This window comes from Epinephelus moara, chromosome 6, assembly GCF_006386435.1.
Source record: "Epinephelus moara isolate mb chromosome 6, YSFRI_EMoa_1.0, whole genome shotgun sequence".
In the NCBI taxonomy this organism is placed as follows: Eukaryota; Metazoa; Chordata; class Actinopteri; order Perciformes; family Serranidae; genus Epinephelus; species Epinephelus moara.
In genome coordinates this window covers 27,882,252-27,900,336 of record NC_065511.1, presented here as the reverse complement: position 1 = coordinate 27,900,336, position 18,085 = coordinate 27,882,252, and the positions used below count along the sequence as shown (strand labels likewise).

Sequence of the window (18,085 nt, the reverse complement as noted above, 5' to 3'; positions counted from 1 at the left end):
GAGCGGGCGGACAGAGGAGAGGAAGATGGAGATGACGGAGACAGGGTGTATAAAAAGACCAGAGTTGAATATTTCCTGAGAGACGTGCGGAATAATTGATGAAGACTCTGGTGATTGACATGATAGATTAGCCGTGTGCTCAGTTGGACAGGGCAGCGCTCCACACTGCATTATGCGCGAGGTGTGTTGTGTGTACTGTACACAAACACATACAGTGGCTGACAGACTAGCAAAGCACAGCAGGCTCATTGTCCAGGGATCTGCAACACATGATATCTTGCAAACACAGGGACCAAAGTATAAGCTCACGCACACACACACACACACAGTGAGCACAGCAGGTTGTGTACAACAGCTCAGCTCTGTCGGCAAACAATGCCTTCTGGTTATTGTTCTTCAAATCTGGACATGAATTGAGTCAACAATATAAAAGCAATCTGTATTATCTCAAAGGGGACACAGATATATACGTGAACACACCACGCTCCCCCCGCCCATTCTCATTTGGTTGTGCTTGTAGTTTTGTTGCCTCAAGGCGAGTTGAGGAATGAGAAGGAAAAAAACCCGCACATGAAGCTCCACTGGCCCAAATTGAAAATGAGAAAGAAAACAGATTGGATGTTTTACAGTCAATTGGCCCGACGCATTACACTTCTCTGTGGAAGCTCCTGAAGCTGTTACTATAAACACAATAATGTTGGAGCTAAACAAATTTAGGGGGAAACTGCAGACAGCAGAGAATCAAGTAACCCTCATGACTGCGCACCCATCTGCATCTCATATTCAGCGGCTAAATTGTCAGGCTTCTTTTTAAATACTGCATCCATTTCCAACAACTGGCTTTTTACTGTTACTCAGAAACAGAACGCTGCCATTATTTAACAAGTGCTATTGCTTTTAGTACATGAGTAGGCACCTTAGAGGCAATCACCCCAAAGTGCATATATAGCCTGATAGATATTCTATAGGCTTTGGCACCCTCTGCAGGATTTCAGAAGCACCGCCAAATTAAATCAGTCAAGTGCTCTCACTGATTGAGCTTTGTGCAGCAGAACGTGCATGTCTCCTCAGAAGAGGGCAAGACATTGCATCAGCTCAACTAGACTGAAACCAATATTTCAAAGCCATATATTTTAGAAAGGGCGGTTTAAGTCTCACCCATACTCACATTCAGTATGTACTTTTTAATGAGGCAAATTAGGCACACATGAAGTGGCAGTAATGGCCGGCTTTAAATGAGCAGCGCACCACCCACACACTTTAAATAACTACAGGCTGAGCTTCTTGAGTTTTCCTAAACATCCCACGCATCTTGCCAGCTACAGTGTAAAATAATAAATGTACAGCATTTGATCATTGCTATTAACGTTGTCAAGTTGGTTAAGGAAGCTGCTGCTGCTCGCTTCAGTCTCTAGGTGGCACTGTGGCCCTGAATGAAACTGCTAAATCATGACATCATTCCTTAGCAGCTATTGAACTGTCAACTGTGTTGGTTATGGAAATGTAATCATCTGCCTTTATTAACTGAGCAATTTTCCTTGGTTGTCATGGTATCGTGGATCAATCTGTACAAACTATGTGTGATACATGAACACAGTGGCAGGGTGAAAAAAAAAAAAGGCTTAATAAGGAAGCCTAAGTGTATTGTGACAGAGGACAGCGTTTGGCCACTGATGAGAGGCTGTATTGGCTCAGTGATGGAGCAGCTCCCAGGAAGCCTTTTCAAACTGCTTAATGAAACCGCACCCTGCGGTGAGCTTTTGCTGGTTAAAGGATATGAGGATCTGAAAACAACCAGTGGCCATTTGCTGCCCTTTCCACTAAATGACATTTAAACCAGGCGGCCAGAAACCAGCTAAGGATGATTTCATGCAGCGGCTTGCTTCCTCCAGCCAGCTGAATTCCAAGTGTTCACTTTAGCGGAAAATAGCTGATCAGGTCAACTATCTCGCCCTTTTAAATTTGCTCTCCCTCGCCAATAAATTTGGCTAAACCTGAACAACTCCAGTGAAATATGAGCACAAAGACCGATTCAAGCAATTTCTTTCTCAGACAAGGTGAGCGGAGTAATTCAAAATACGGCGCAGACCATTAACGCCCTCAGGTTCATCATCATTGTTCACATAAGTTAAAAACAAAGAGCACACAGCGTTTGACTTTCTCCAAAAAAGATTTATTAAACAGTTTTCTTGTTTGCAGCTGCGACCTGTGGAAAAACAAAAACATGAGGCATAAGTCAAGTCCAAGAGCAGACAAGGTGTTGCAGTGTCTTTGAAAACTTGTTCTCCTCAGAAAGAACAAATTGCTGTGGAAAAGGAATAGCATTTTAATGGTTTCATCATGCTGCCACAGTTGGTGCAAATGATCCCAACTATTAAAACTCATTTGTATCAATCACAATCAAATAAAACTTCCCATCTGCTTAATATTCAATTGGTTTACTGTTTACTTGTAAATTTCTCACCACATTAAGGCCCACTGCAATACTGTGTTTGAACAGGAAATGTGCAACTTAAGGAGGTAAGATGCTATCAAAATGCAATTTCATGGGGACTTGAGTGAACACAGTTTGGAGGAGAGACTGTTTCAGTTGCTGCCAAAAACATTATGAATATTCTACTGACAGTACATGGCAGAGACTGTGCTTGCAAACGAAAATGCATCAATCTCTTAAAAAGCCATCAGATTCTACAACACACAAGGGGGATTTGTGGAGAGGTAACGGAGCCACACCAACATGCTTTGTGCCAGCTTTGTGCAGCAGGTAGGCGGGGCTGGGCCCAGGTCTGCTCATCTGCATACTGCTCATTAGCATGGGTAAACAAGGAGAAAACTGATGCCATACGGCGGACTTGCCAAGCGTGAAATTCCCTCCACATGTTTACCCCTTTTACCCTTGGATTATCACAACATTGCTGCCTCTCCTGATTTTTGACAAGGCCCAACTGCGATTTGTTTTTTAGTGAAGGCGAACAAACAATGCCAGTAGTGTGCCACACAAGACACATAACTCACTTGGCTGGCAGAGGAAAATTTGCCCAAGGACAAGTTCCTTAAAAAAGCCTTGCATGCTGAAGTCACACTGGGGCCGTGTACTCTCGTAACAGACAAGGTGTCGCATCAAAGCAAAGGGATGGTAATTCTGTGATCACACACGCTTAAGGCACCACCCCGGGTGCGTCTGAACATAACATAAAATGCCACTGTGTGTCATACGGAGCCAGCCACTGAAAAAACAACAACCTTTGCCTGGCCAGCGTGAGGTTGAGATGATATTCATTCAACAGCTCGGGAGCCTGATACTGGACGATTTAAATTCTGCCAGGTTAGAACGGGCTGTAGCATACATACTGAAGCTCCTCGGCACAATAGTAACCATTTAAAGCAGTGGGAAGTCCACAACCCTTTGAGTTTTTTCATTATTGAGACAGTAGGAAACAAGTAGAGGCACAGGTAGAGGGGTCTGGTAGGATTCAATTTTCTGCCACCAAACTGTTCACGGCTGTCAGACAAAATGTACAACAACTCAGCTACATTCAGATAGTGCTCTTACTGCAAATGTCACGTTAAAACATCCAAGGCCACGATCACAATACACATAACTCCTTCCACAGACTTAGGTTAATCTCCTATATGTACTGTGGCTCAGTTTGTTATTTGACTGTTTATTCTGTACACTGGTCACAAAGTTGAATGCAAAACAAACTGAAGCATGTCAAGGTGGTGGCGGAGAAATGGCGAGGCACAGTGAATGCATTAAACAGAGGAATGCAAATCAGTTTCATGTCACAAGTAGCATCACGAGTACAATACAATTTGTGTTATAATGTGCACGGATTTGAAGCAAGATGCAGATAGTTTGCATTTTCAACAGTATGAGAGCAGATGCCGCACATTAGTATTCATACGAAACATCAGTAAAGGGACCTGTCTGTTTTAGATACAACAAACACTCACTCCAAACGACACTGTCCTTGTGTAATCAACATCTTGCAAAAAACATGTCTGTTACAACCGGTTTCTGCACCCCACCCATTGTTTTCTGTCAACCTTAATTATTTCAGTCTGTCAGGCTTGGCCCTTTGTGCACCACAGGCGATGAGTGCAAAATGTTAAAATACTACACACAGTACAAGACATACTACTATGAGTAAATGCACATTGTTGCAAGTATATGTTTATACAATTTTGGATGCATTACTACAATACCATCATTTACTAATTTATAGGGGTAGGACAATAGTCTTACTGTCCAATTCAATACCATAAATACTTGGGTGCTGATTCGATATGTATTGTGATTTGTAAGTATTGGAATTCTACAAGTTTTGTGAGCCAATATTATGATTTCATGCAATTAAGGGGAAAAGTTGAAACAGCGTAAAAACAGTATGTCATGTTCCCTAAAAATACACATTTTGTCAGTCTCTTTTTTCAACAGCTGCATACACTGCACAGTGAAATAAACTAAAAAATGTTTTACTGATTTTTTTTAAGCACTTTTATTCCAGTGAAGTACTTCGTGACCTTGCTCTGTTAAGGGTGCTTTATTAAATAAATTTGCCTTTTTACGTCTTTTTAGAACTTAAAACGCGCAACATCTTATTCCATTGTAGAGCTGCATGCAGTGCATTGATTCACTCAGGCCCTCACACTGCCCTTACCATCTCTTTCCATTTATCAGACCACAAATGAGAGGAATTAGGAAGTTCACGCACCCCACGGTCTTTCAGCCTCACTCTGTGCTGCTAGGAGACTATTAGCCAGAGGATAAGTGCACGGAAGCTCCAGAGACAGAGCTCACAGTGGCAGCTGTAGCCACACGAATTCATCCAGCGCCAGGGGTGACAGCAGGCTGGGTTTAATGTGTGTAACAGCAGCAACAGAAAGTTTGCTGCCTCAGCACGGGGTTCACACTGGGCTGGCTGAATTAGCGTTTCTATGTAAGCGGCCACAGGTCCGTCTCCAGATCATCTGCTACCATCTGCTTTCCCACTTTGGCTTTGTTTTTCTTGACAGATATGACATCATGTTACTCACACTAAAAGCTGCAACTTCTTCCACCTCTGTGTGTAAATTATATCAATTCAGGCATTAAATAAAGATTAAAAAAAATCATGGTAGCTAAGTGTTTTTTTTCCCCCACCCCTTCATTTATTTGTACTTTAATCAGTTCACTGCACTAGTTGTTTCAAACAGTACATGGCACCTAGGATAATGAAGTTGCATCCAGGAAAGGCGTAATAACCAAAGTAGAAAACAATATAATTAGTAAAGTTAGGCCTCTATGTATGGTTTTGCGCAGGCTTTTTCTAAAATCCAAGTACTCAAATACTCAAGTTAATTTCATGTGTGTATGTCAGCTTAATTAGTGACAACAGGACAGTTTCTCACCTGGCCGGCAATTCTATCCAGATCTCTGGTTCCCTGGGCGGTAAGTCTGCGACCACTGAGAGAAAAAGAACAGCAAAAATTAAATAAGAAAATGAGGAAACATAACTTTGTCAAAAAATACACAAAATGCTTACGCCCTCAATAACTACTTCTTTACGCCACATTGACCACAGTTTCACAGTCAGGGAAAGCTACATATCAAAACTCCATCCATACACACTAGCAAAAAAAAAAATCACTCATTATCAACCCTGTAACAAAGGCAATTCAAAATGTAATTTCATTCTTCTATCTAGTTGAACTGAATAAACCAAGCCAATCAATTAGTTCCCTCGTTACAGTGTCATTACATATTCATTGCTGAATCACAAAGCAAAATTTAAGCTTATGCATTTAGAGGTTTCAGTCATCCTGCATCACATTAATGGACTTTTTTTTTTTTTACAATGCGGTTCTTCAAAAATTAAAACTGCGGTGTTGCAAGAATGAGTGACCACATGAGTAGAACAAGGTGTCAACTACTGCACAGTCACATACCACAAAACACACCACATCACGCATATGCCAACTAATACATACAGCTCAGACTGCATATATAATGATAATACATGATGAGTATACAGACAAGACTAATCTGCAAATGCAACTGTGTGTTCCTGACACTAACTGCCACTCAAACAGGCTCTTTTCAACAAATGAACAGTTAAACATGTCTAGCTTTAAATGTAACATCGTATCTAGTGGATAATACAAGTAGAGGCACTCACCCATTGGGATCCTTCTCAATCATCTTGAGTAATTCAAGGGCCTGCAGCACCTTGCGGGCCACATTCTTGGATCCTACACTGTAATGGGCAGGGCACACGCCGTTCCTCTGGCGACTTCCATAGATCTTTGTCATGGAGCCAACACCAGCACCTCCACGGAGGTACAGGTGGCGGACTGTGGACGCTGTGGGAGCAGGAGAGATGAGGGTGTTAAAATGCGGCACCAGTAACAATATGCTGCGTTTATGTTTCCCTCTCAAAATGGTAAAATAGAGCTGTTTGGACAAGTGAGCTTGTGACCTTACTAAGAAGACAGAAGATAAATAAGTAGTGTGATTTCATGTTTCATAAGCAAGCCACTGAAGCCAGAAATAAACAGTGAAGAGCTTCACTTCATCATCCCCAAGCAGTGAGCATTTAACGCTACATTTAGTTACACCTTTAAGATATGGCATTAGATGAAATCACTTGAATCTTAACCATCTTGGAAATGGAAGCCAAATGATGAACATAAATGATCTTCCCCATCATTTCCTTTTATTTTCAAGGTCTGAATGCACACATATTTTGAGAACATGGCCTTGGTACACCATCAGCGTAGTTATTAGGTGTCAGGTCTCATTTGCAGACATCTAATGTAAATACCACAACAACTTGCATGATTTTGTATCACCAAGGATAAGTGGGCTATTTGAGGTAACTGTTAAATCAAGGTATACTCCTTACACAAGCTGTCAATCAATCCTGGGACTGCAAAAACAGTCTTTAAACCGCCATAAAAGGCACACTGAATTGGCAATCAAATCACAGCAGCTTTGTGCTTTGAGCCAGGTAAGCCCATGCTGCATTCATTACAGCCACCAACTGCCATGTGAACAAATTTCTATACATCCTTTAGTGACGTAAAATGCAGTGAGTGTCATTCAGGGGAGCTGCATCAATTTCCAACAGCGACATGTGGTTGAATAACACTGCACCACTGTATGCATACTTGTTGCAAACAACTTGATATATGAACAATAAACAAAAATACAGTGAATTGGACATAAATACGTGGACTCACCAGCTCTGATGTAGAACCAGTTCTCATCACTGGGGGCCAGCTCCTTGTGCTTACCCAGTTTGACAAGGTCCACCCAGTCAGGCACCTTCAGCTTTCCTGATCTGGGAGCAGACAAGAAGTTTCAGTTAATTCTAAACCACAAAACCAAATATACACATTATGTTTGAATGAAGTATCCTTTGCTGTGATGCAACACTGCTTATTAGCACTACATACACCTACACATTACATTTTAGTAAATTATGGATGGGACCAAGTCCACTGAAAACTACACAGACTGTGTGTATGATTTATAAAAATAATATCACTCACTTCTTCAGGAAGGCTGCCAGGGCACGGACAAACTCCTGCTGGTTGACGTCTTTCACTGTGACACCTGGCATCTGAAAAAGATGCGGAAAGGACACCAACATTACATTTAACATCTTCGGGCATACACTGGAATAGACTTAAAATTGGTTACTCATGCACACAATTATTATCTTCTTAAATGATGCTGTGTACTATGTGATACCAACAACGTGACCTGACATTGTACAGTAAATGCTAACGGCTAATACCGACATCGGTTGCCTCTAGTTATAAATCCAACTATGATGCGCGAGGCACTATGAGGCATAACAAACCCACTCTGCTTCACTACTGATGTGATAAGCACTAAGTCGAAATACTAATTTGACAATCCAAGTATTGATCCAACAACTTTAAGGCTGACATGTGGGCTGGCTCTCAGCTACACGCGTTTAACCGGCATTAGCTCCCGTAACAGCAGGGGTGTGAGCGCCTATTAGCTGGCTAACGCTATCGCTCCGTCTCAGGCTAAGCTCTTTTCAGTCGTGAACCCCAGCCATTTTCAGCAGACAATTCACTGCTATCACAATACAATTCAAGAATCGTCCATTTTGACATTATCCATTTTTACTTTACATTTCTGCAATATACAGACGGCTATCGCAGGACCGCTAGCCACTAGCTAGCAGGCCTCAACGAGGTAGCATGGGGGCAGCCATTACAAACAGTCCTATGCTATGAGCGCTACATTCTGGTATATCTTCGTAAAAATAAAGTCAACACGTCTAACACGCTTGCGTTAAGATCAACCATTTTATTAATCTGACCGTTATACGCTACCTGACCACTTCTGGGGTGTGAATGCGAGAAATTTTAGGTAATTTAACGTCATATAGCAGCGGAAGAAATCTAGCGCTTTACCTTGCTTGTGGACAGCGAAGGGAAGAGGGTGGAACGGGGTTTCCAACTGATGTTAAAACGGGCAAATCTCGTTCCGTATCGCGAGACTGGAGCGTTGTTTTTCTCACCGGTGCCTCTCTGCTGAGAAAAGTGATAGAGCGTCTTTGCTCTCATCCACACTCTCGCCTAATTGTGACAGAGAAGAAGAAGCTGCTGATTTCCCTTATTATTCACCGAAATACAGCCTTTACTGTGTTAAGCCTACTTAAGCAGTTAGATTTGGAAATATGCTCACACAAAGAGGTTATTTTAAGTTAGGATACATTCTAGTACCACACGTATTATCTTTAAACTGAGGGCAGACAGAAAGGATGAATGTAAGCTATTATAATTATGTTTACTTATTATGATTCTGCGTGTGTAATCTGTATGCCCCCTGCCCTCAGGGTCTCCACTTCCACAATTAAGCAACAAGCGTACTCAAGCTGTATTTAAATTGCACCAGGCAAAAGTTTCTAATGTCTGTTTCTGATTTGTAGCTATTGTTCAACAGAGCCCCCCTCAACTGGACTCAGCGTGCCCCCACCTGGAGCTTTGCCCTTTTGGCAGACAGTGGGAGAATGATTTGTGTAAACATATGATGCGCTTGAGTGATTTTTTTTGGAAATATAGACACATTTTCTAGGCCATAACTGTTAGCCCTACAGTTCACTGATGCTGATTTGCATTTAAAAACTAAAGTAAACACACTGAGCACACAAAAGTCAGTTTTCAACCGATTTTCAATGGAGTGGCTTCAGGCTTTGTGTCTTAGATGCCAGTGGAGCTTTATGCGATTTCTCCGTTTGCAGTAGAGTATAATGTATTATTGAATCGTCCATCTAAGATCACAGGAATAACATGGATAATGTAACGTACACGATATATTATTTATCTTTTTAATTCCCGCTGTGCAGGTATCCTGGCAATACTACAGTGATGTTGTCTGCTTATTCCGTTTCATGGAACAATGCCTTTAGATAAGACTGTGTAAAATGTCTTTGCACATCTGTATCATCTCGAGCTCATGCCCACCCGTTGAAAAAGCACGTTGCTTTCAGAGCTAAGAGCTTCTTTTTATTTTCCTTTGTCTCTTTGCGGTTAAGAGAAAACTGGAGGAATATGAAAAAAAAATAGATCTGAGTGAAAATGTTTTTGCTGAGAGCAAAGAATTAGCCTTATTTGTGTGTATGTGTATGTGTGTGTCCATGCTCATATGTGCATGTGTGTGTGCGTGCCGTATTTACATATTTCCCTGGCTGGCAGTGGTTGTGTTGCCCTTTGCACATCTCAGATGGAAAGGGCAGCCGTGCTCCAACATTGACACAATTGATATGTTTGCAGAGACAGGAGAGAGAGATAGAAGGCAGGTGGATAAGCAGAGGTTTATGAATCAGGTTTATATAGGGCAGACAGTTTGGAGTGAGAGACTGCGAGATAGAGATCCTGGAGGAAAATAAAAAGGCAGCCAAGTCATACAGAGGTTAGATCAGAGAGGCTTGTATAAACTACCTGTGTCCTCGCAGGGCTTCGCATCAGGTAACGGTACCTTTTTTTTTTATTATGCTAATTTACTTCTTTGATGTTATATCAACATCCAGGCACCACTGACTCTTCATCTCTCTGAAGCTCTGACCATGCTGCAAGGTTGGGCCCTATAGCTTAAATGTTGTTTCAAAGAGTATAATTGATTAATTAAGGCAATTAATTACACTGGGAGTGACCAGCCACCAATTTGAATGGAAAACTCACACAAGGTGGATTAAACTCCATTAATTACTTCAGTAAATCAATTTGGCTGAGGCCCTTCAAGTGGTGAGACAGGAGACAACTGTGTAAAGTGATTATGAAGTGGTGTAAAGAGGTTATTTCAGCCAGTCACGATTATTATGGAAAAGCGACGACCAACACTGAATGTTCTGGAAAAGGTCAAACTAATTACGTGGAATGGACAGGTGTCATATTGCTCTGGCAAATCTGCTGTTTCCATATTCATCCACTCCGCTTTATGTGAGACCATTGTTTGAAAATGCACTAAAATTAGCTGCCAATCATTTTTGAATGCATTTGCTGGAAATGATTCACTCGGGAGGGAACGCACGCTTGTGTGATTGAGTGCAGGCCTTCATGTATTTACGCATAAACGTCTGGGCCTATTTGCGTTTCAGAGGGTATAAGAGTGTGAATGATGCATGGTGGGCCAGAGGGAGAACAGAGGCAAAACAAAGAGCGGCAGAAAGAGGCGAGAATAGAGAGTGTTAACAGTATGTTGCCACCCAGCTTGGCGCTTGTTGCTCTGTGTTTGCATGGTGCTCACATCCTCAGTGGAAAAGTTCTGTCAAGTCTGGTCTGGCCTGACCTTTTCACTCTCCAGGCACGTCTACAGCTCTCCAATACCTATCAAAATATCTACTCTCCCCCTGCCCGTCTTTGTGCCACTAGCATGAACTTGCATCACACTCACTATCACTACCCTTCCACATCTGTGCTTCCCTCTCCCTCTCCCTTGCTGACTGTTTATTCTGACCCACAGCCCTGTGTTTAACTTCAAAATTCTCTCCTCCCTCCAGCCTCTATTTACATTTGTATTCCCTCTATTCTTTCACTATACTTATTTACCTTGTTAGTAAATATTCTTTCTCTAAATCTCATCATTTCTTTGACAATGCAAGTTAACGCTGCAGGGGCAATCTCTGCTGAAAGAGCCATGTGGGAACACAGGGCAAGAGTGGCAAATAGCTGCGAGTAAATGAGGCTGTATATGCATATTTTTTTCTTAAAGTTTCACACTTTCATATCATCATCAATAATGAATTTTCGAACTGAACTTTTTGCCTTTATCAGTCTCCATCTCTCTTTTTTTTAATCTCCCCCAGACATGGAACTCATGTGGCTGTACTTCCTGTGCCAGTGCATCATATCTGTGTCTGTAATTGTGGTGAGCGTGAGGTTGTGCATGGCGGTCAGCGGCAGCGGTACAGTGGCTGACGTCCAGGAGGGAACCCAGGGGGCCAGGCCCCAATCTGGGAGCGTCTCGTGCTGTCTTCGGTTGTGCCTGGGCTGGGTGGGGGCGATAGGGGGTGCAGTGGGGGTCCCTGTGAACGTGTTTCTCAACCTGCGAATCCCACAGTGTCTGTACACATGCATAACTTTGGTGTGTTGCCCCCTGCTGGTCAGGCAGTTTACCATGTTCCTGTTGATGATGCTTACGCTGGACGCACACCTGCAGCATCGCTTCACAGACAGGTGAGTCTAGATGAGGGTTGAATTGTTTTAAGCAGCAGACAAATAAGTATATAAATAAGTGTAGGTTAAAGTGGAAAATAACTGTTAAATCTTAACATGGTGCAAAAACATTCACCAGCCACTTTATTAGGTACACCATGCTGGTACCAGGTTGGACCCCTTTTTGCGTTCAGAACTGCCTTAATTCTTGGTGGCATAGATTCAACAAGGTGCTGGAAACATTCCTCAGATATTTTGGTCCATATTGACATGATAGCATCACACAGTTGCTGCAGATTTGTCTGCTGCACATCCATGATGNATGGGTATACTGTGGTCATAAAGGGATGGACACACTCAGCAACAATACTCAAGTAGACTGTGACGTTTAAATGATGCTCAGTTGGTACTAAGGGGCCCAAAGTGTGCCAAGAAAATATCCCCCACACCATTACACCACCACCACCAGCCTGAACTGTTGATACAAGGCAGGATGGATCCATGCTTTCATGTTGTTTATGCCAGATTCTGACCCTACCATCTGACTGTAGCAGCAGAAATCCAGACTCAATGTTTTTCCAATCTTCTATTGTCCAATTCTGGTGAGCCTGTGTGAATTGTAGCCTCAGTTTCCTGTTGTTAGCTGACAGGAGTGGCACCTGGTGTGGTCTTCTGCTGCTGTAGCCCATCTTCTTCAAGGTTCAACATGTTGTTGGTTCAGAGATGGTCTTCTGCAGACCTTGGTTGTAACGAGTGGTTATTTGAGTTACTGTTGCCTTTCTATCATCTTGAACCAGTCTGGTCATTCTCCTCTGACCTCTGGCATCAACAAGACAATTTCACCCAGAGAACTGCTGCTCACTGGATATGTTCTCTTTTTCACACCACCTCTGTAAAACCCTAGAGATGGTTGTGCGGGGTCTGCCCATTGTTCCGACAGCCCATTGGTCCGACATCCCATTGTTCTGACCATATTAAACCCATTGTTCCGAAGTCCCGTTGTTCCGAAATCATCATGATGCCCTGTGGTTAAGGTCTGGTTAGGTTTAGGCACAAAAACCACTTGGTTAGGGTCAGGAAAAGATCATGGTGTGGGTTAAAATGAAAAAGAAAGTGGAAAACACATAAGCCGTGAGCCTGCTTCGACTCAAGCTTTTCCCAGCTGACCCAGAGCCGGTCACGGCGCACCATCAAGGCAGAAATACACCCATCGGGAGCCGTTCAGCACTGCGGAGAGCTCCCCACACAACCCGGACCCCAGAGTTAATAACAGGAGGTTATGGTGTTTCAATCTCTTCTCACTATGACACTTGTATCTCGACCAGTAGCCTACTTTTGTTGCGTTTGCTGATCCTCTATGGTACACAACAGTATAGCCTAGTATAATCACATATCGGAACAACGGGACGTCGGACTAATGGGATGATGGAACAATGGGTTGTCAGACCAATGACATGGACCTGTTTGTGCATGGAAAAAGTACATTAGCAGTTTCCATGCCACGTTCAAAGTCACTTAAATCACCTTTCTTCCCCATTCTGATGCTCAGTTGGAACTCCACCAGGTCATCTTGACAATGTCTACATGCCTGAATGCATTGAGTTGCTGCCACGTGATTGGCTGATTAGCTATTTGCGTTAACAAGCAGTTGAACAGGTGTACCTGATAAAGTGGCTGATGAGTGTAAATACCAATCCAATAACTTACATAAATGCATACACAGATACTTTTCTTGGAAATATAATAAAGAATCACATACTGTAAAGTACAATTACTTACAATGCTTTAGTTTCCTGTTTGTGTGTGGGTAAGGATGGATATGTAGGTGGCAGGAGTCCACACTCCCAAGCATGCTTTCAGCAGTAAAGGAAAAAAAATCAATACAAGGGTAAAACAAACATGTCAAAGTTATATGGAATATTGTTACATCAAAACTGCCTGTTCGTTCAGTGCTCTTAAGGCGGCTTTTTATCACACGCTGCTTATACTGCCATCTTAGAGACCCGGGGGTGAGTAAATATCAATAGGCTCTGAGGCTCTTGGATGTTTCATTGACAGTGACCTACAAATCCAGCCTTTCAGTGGAAGAGAGCCAGCATTATGTCTCTCTTTTTTTAAGGTCCTCAATTGCTTTTCACCTACCCGCTACCCGGTTGGTATAAGTAAGATGCATTCAGAAAAAGACAGATCTCTTCCAAAAGTCAGAAATGAATTTTAAAAGTAAAATGCCCTTTTCCCTGATAAGAGCAATGTGAGGTATTTTATATTTTTGGTGTTACTGAGAGATGAGAGTCGAGGTGGTATAGGACCGTAAGAATTGCTCATTTCTTTCTTTAGTTTAGAACATTTGAGTACAGTTTTTGTGTGATTCAGATATGTCCACACCCATGTTTGTGAATGCCAGGTACTCTTCAGTGATGACCCGTCAGCGAGCTCTGTGTGTGGTTCTGCTCTGCTGGGTGGGCTCTGTTCTGTTCTCCTTCGGCCAGTTCATCGGCTCCGACGTCCTCGACACCTGGAGAAGTGGCGGGACTGGCCCGGGCACAGCTGGCCTCGGGCTGGATGGCAACTGGACGACCTCTTTACCCCATCTCACCCCTTCCCCGCCCCCAAAGTACCACCAAGACCGCAAGGTCATTGGAAAGTATCTACCATACGGCGGCTTCCTGTCAAAGTTTTACGTGGAAGACAAGCACAACTTCACCTACGCTGAGATTCACAGCAGCCACTGGGGAGTGTGTGCTCCTGACATCATTCTCAGTCCCCAGTTTCTAGTCTATGTTCACGGGATGACAGTGTTCATGCTCCCCTTGCTTTGCCTGCTGGCCATTTACCTTGACCTGCTTTGCATCAAGCCCAGGAAGACTCCTTTTAGTCATGCAGACCCCCCTAAACATGACTCCTGCAGGGTGCGCTCACTGGCTCTGTCCCTGTCCCTTTTAGTTCTGCTGTGCCTGCCGCTCCACATTATCCATGCACTCTTGCTTTTCACCCCCAAAACCAATCTTCCTGCCTGGACTCATGCAGTTGCCATGCTCCTCTTCCAGCTGTACAGCCTCGTGCCCCAGATCCTCTTCACTCCTCCTAAAAAACAAGTGGGGGGAGAACGGGCATCCTTTCCTCTTTCTGTTGCCCAGCTTCCACCTCCAGTAGCTCCGTCCAGAGGAAAATCTGTCCGTATGGCCTTGTGCGAGGCAGTGCAGGCAGCTCCGTGGTCTTCAGCCAAACACTCTCTTAAAGCCAAAGTGTGCCCAGAGGTCTGAAGTCTTCACAAAACTCAAGATCTGGCCTGCTGTTTTTTTAAGTAAACTTTTGTCATCATCTTTAAGCCGTTAAATTAAATCAATTTTCCTTCCGTGTTTTGTGTGCCTGAGTGTAAAAAAAAAAAAGTGTTTGAAACAAACAGCTTGCAGACTGTAGAAGAAGAAATCTTAGCATAGCATATTCCTCCTGTTTGTTGTTGGCCCGTTAACTAATCAGCAACCTTGTGCACAGACGCTAGGAATAACTCGCAAATGAAAAGGCCAGTTAATTATCAGGTCCCACACCAAATGTCAGTGAGAAAATTAAGTCTCCAGATGATGACTACTATCCTGATCACAGATGTCTGTTTTCTTTGACTGCTCTTCCTGCGGGTCTTATTCTAAGCCTGTTTTAAGTCTCTGCTAAGCCAACCACCGCTAATGTAGATCTATGAGTGACAGCGTTTAATTAAACATTCAGTAATAACATGTGGTCCTGAGAGGACGGGGCGTCGTAGGGAAAACATCATTAACCTGGTTATGACACAATCTTCATGGCTGTTTTGATTAAACTTGTAAATACAATGTGATGCTCTGGTAATAAAGAGGGCCTTGCTCACTCTAATTGGATTGTTCATCTTGAAGCGTGTTGGTGTTAAAAAAAAGGAGAAATCCATCTCTTTCTGTGTGGAACATTGACATGACATCCAACACGCTTTCTCTTTTCTTTTTCCTGTTTTTATCCACGATCATAGAGCAGCTCTTTCCCTCCCTTCTTTTCTCTCTCCCTTCCTCTCAGGGTTTGTTGCTCAGTCTTTTGCTCCGTTGATCATTTTTCAGCTCTTTCTACAGATCTTGTGTCTATTTTTCATTTATTTTCACGCTCTTTATGCCTCTCCCTGCCTTTCTATCTCCTCTTTAAGCACTCAAAAAAATACACAGTACAGTATGTGTTCCATCACTACAAAGAAATCCCTGACTGGAACACATTATTGATAGAGAAATCTGGTGAAGGGGGGAAGAAAAAAGATTTTTCTCCAGCTTCCTTGGCGCTGCTGCCCATTCAATTGTTCTGTCTGCCTGAAAGCTCTCTGCTTCCTGATTATGCTCGGCCTCGACACACTCAGGCACCTCAATCAATGCCTCATGCTATGCTGCCACTCTGTACACACCTCCTTGCCTCGCTTGGGTCACAATGCCAAGACCGGGGGAGCATAAGCTGCGTTCACCATCCTGGGGTCACCAGGGTTGGTTTTTACAGAAGGATAAAACAGTGTCTAATCCACCATGTAGTCACCAGAAATATAAAGAGTTTGTGTTTGGATGGACTCTGATATCCACTGCAACTCGTAGAAATGAAATACGACTGCCATAAATGGGTCATAAACAGAGGAATTATCTGACGTGAACCCGTTCCAGGACGTTAATCGGTAAAACTCGCATCAGGGAGCGAACGTGTGAGTTATTCATAGACTCCTTGCTGTCATTACTGGCCAGATTATGCTACATTCGCCGCATGTCATAAACTGGGGAAGGAATACAACCGACTGTTATCTGGCTCATCCCGGTCTCATTTCTGCCTATTGTCTATTGATTCGATAATCACCCTCTATGATCACAGTGGTGGTATGATTATCATTAGGTCTAGCAGCTGAATTGTAACATTGTTATGGCCAGATAATGGCCGGTTTCCCAGGATGCACCAGAGCAAGCAGGAACACAGCATTAGCAGCGATCCTATAATAAGTCCTGTGAATCTGAACGTGATTGAAATCTTTCTTTGGAGAAACAAAATAGTGTTTGAACTAGAAAGTTTACTTTTCTGTTGTGTTTTTTTTTCCCTGTGAGGAAAAGCAGAAATAACAGTATCAAACAGCTGACAATTGCAACCAGACTGAGTGCTGTGACTCTCACAGGAAAAACAACAGATGAAACCTTTGTTTGAAGGACGCACACTTCTCGTTTGAAAGGGACAATATTCTCAGTTTTATTACCCATCGACTTCTTTGGGTCTGATAGCAGGAGCTTACCTCGGCTACCTTTGCGTCATCATAAACTGAAGATATGTTTGATGTCGACTCGTGTGTTTGTTAGAATTGTTTGTTGGCCGGAGTGTCAACTCCTGCTGGTAGCGGCTGGCAAGTCCATTACTTTGATTGCCGTTTGACAATCTGTCTTTATGACAGGCGACCATGGAGCTTTGCCATCGATGGAAGAGAAACACATCGATCTATCACCCGGCGACCTCCGGCGGCTTTCAAATTTAGCCCTGCGCACAGATGGACATGTTGAGTGCTTCTCGACAGAATCGGGTATTGATTGTGTGGAAGTTAATGGCAGAGTCATATTTTTCTGTGTGCATCTGACTCAACCCTCCTGTCGCCCTTTCTTCCCCCCGCTATCTGTCCTTATGATTCATTAGTGGCGCCACAGAGCCTCCTGTTTTGTTTATTCTATTTATTCTGAATGAGCTGCCAGTTACAACCGGCTCCGTCTCCTTCATCTTTATCTTCCCACCTATACCTCTACTATTCCCCGTTGATCTAATCATATGCTCCGTCTCCTGTTCCCTTTTCGCAAGGATTTCAAAAAAAACCCCTGCTAATTACACAGTAAACACACACCCAAAAACCAGTCTGATCCCAGAGGTTATTTTTGAATTCTTTTTTATTTTGTCGTGCTTTGTATCTTTCCCCTATAAAGAAATAGTTAGCTATATATCAACAATGACACATGGACTCTAAAATAAAGAGGAGTGAAAGACAGGAGAAGAGACGACTAGGCACAGGAGACGAAGAGAGAGAAAGAGAGAAAGACTGCGGAAAGAGAGGAAAGGTAAGAGTGAAAAAAGACAGCAATTTCTCTACAGTAGAACCAAAAACAAACCATGGGAAGTGTACATTTCTTTAACATTTACAATTATAATAATAACAACGGCAATAATAATAACATTAACAACAATCATAATTATTCAAATAATAATAATAATTAATAAAAAATCAATAAGACCTCTGGTTTCTCATAAAGACAAATGATTTTTTTTATTCTTTTTTTATTCATTTTCTTTAAAGATCACTGGACAGTGGTTTGTTCGGCTTTGCACCTCTATAGGCTAATATTCTGTGTTAGTATAGTTGCTTCATAATGCGTTTCAATAGTAAATG

At 42.7% G+C, this 18,085-nt stretch overlaps 1 protein-coding gene across 1 annotated transcript; it reads right to left on the bottom strand.

Annotated features, from left to right (window-relative positions):
* Nucleotides 1–2,164: 2,164 nt before the first annotated feature.
* On the bottom strand, nucleotides 2,165–8,613 carry rps19 (ribosomal protein S19). Its single transcript, XM_050046598.1, has 6 exons — nucleotides 8,437–8,613; nucleotides 7,537–7,607; nucleotides 7,225–7,325; nucleotides 6,162–6,345; nucleotides 5,395–5,449; nucleotides 2,165–2,206 (listed from the first exon to the last, which is right to left on the bottom strand). Exons 1-6 carry the CDS (start codon nucleotides 8,587–8,589, stop codon nucleotides 2,177–2,179), a joined length of 594 nt encoding a protein of 197 aa, XP_049902555.1. The 5' UTR covers nucleotides 8,590–8,613; the 3' UTR covers nucleotides 2,165–2,176.
* Between the last annotated feature and the right edge of the window lie 9,472 nt (nucleotides 8,614–18,085).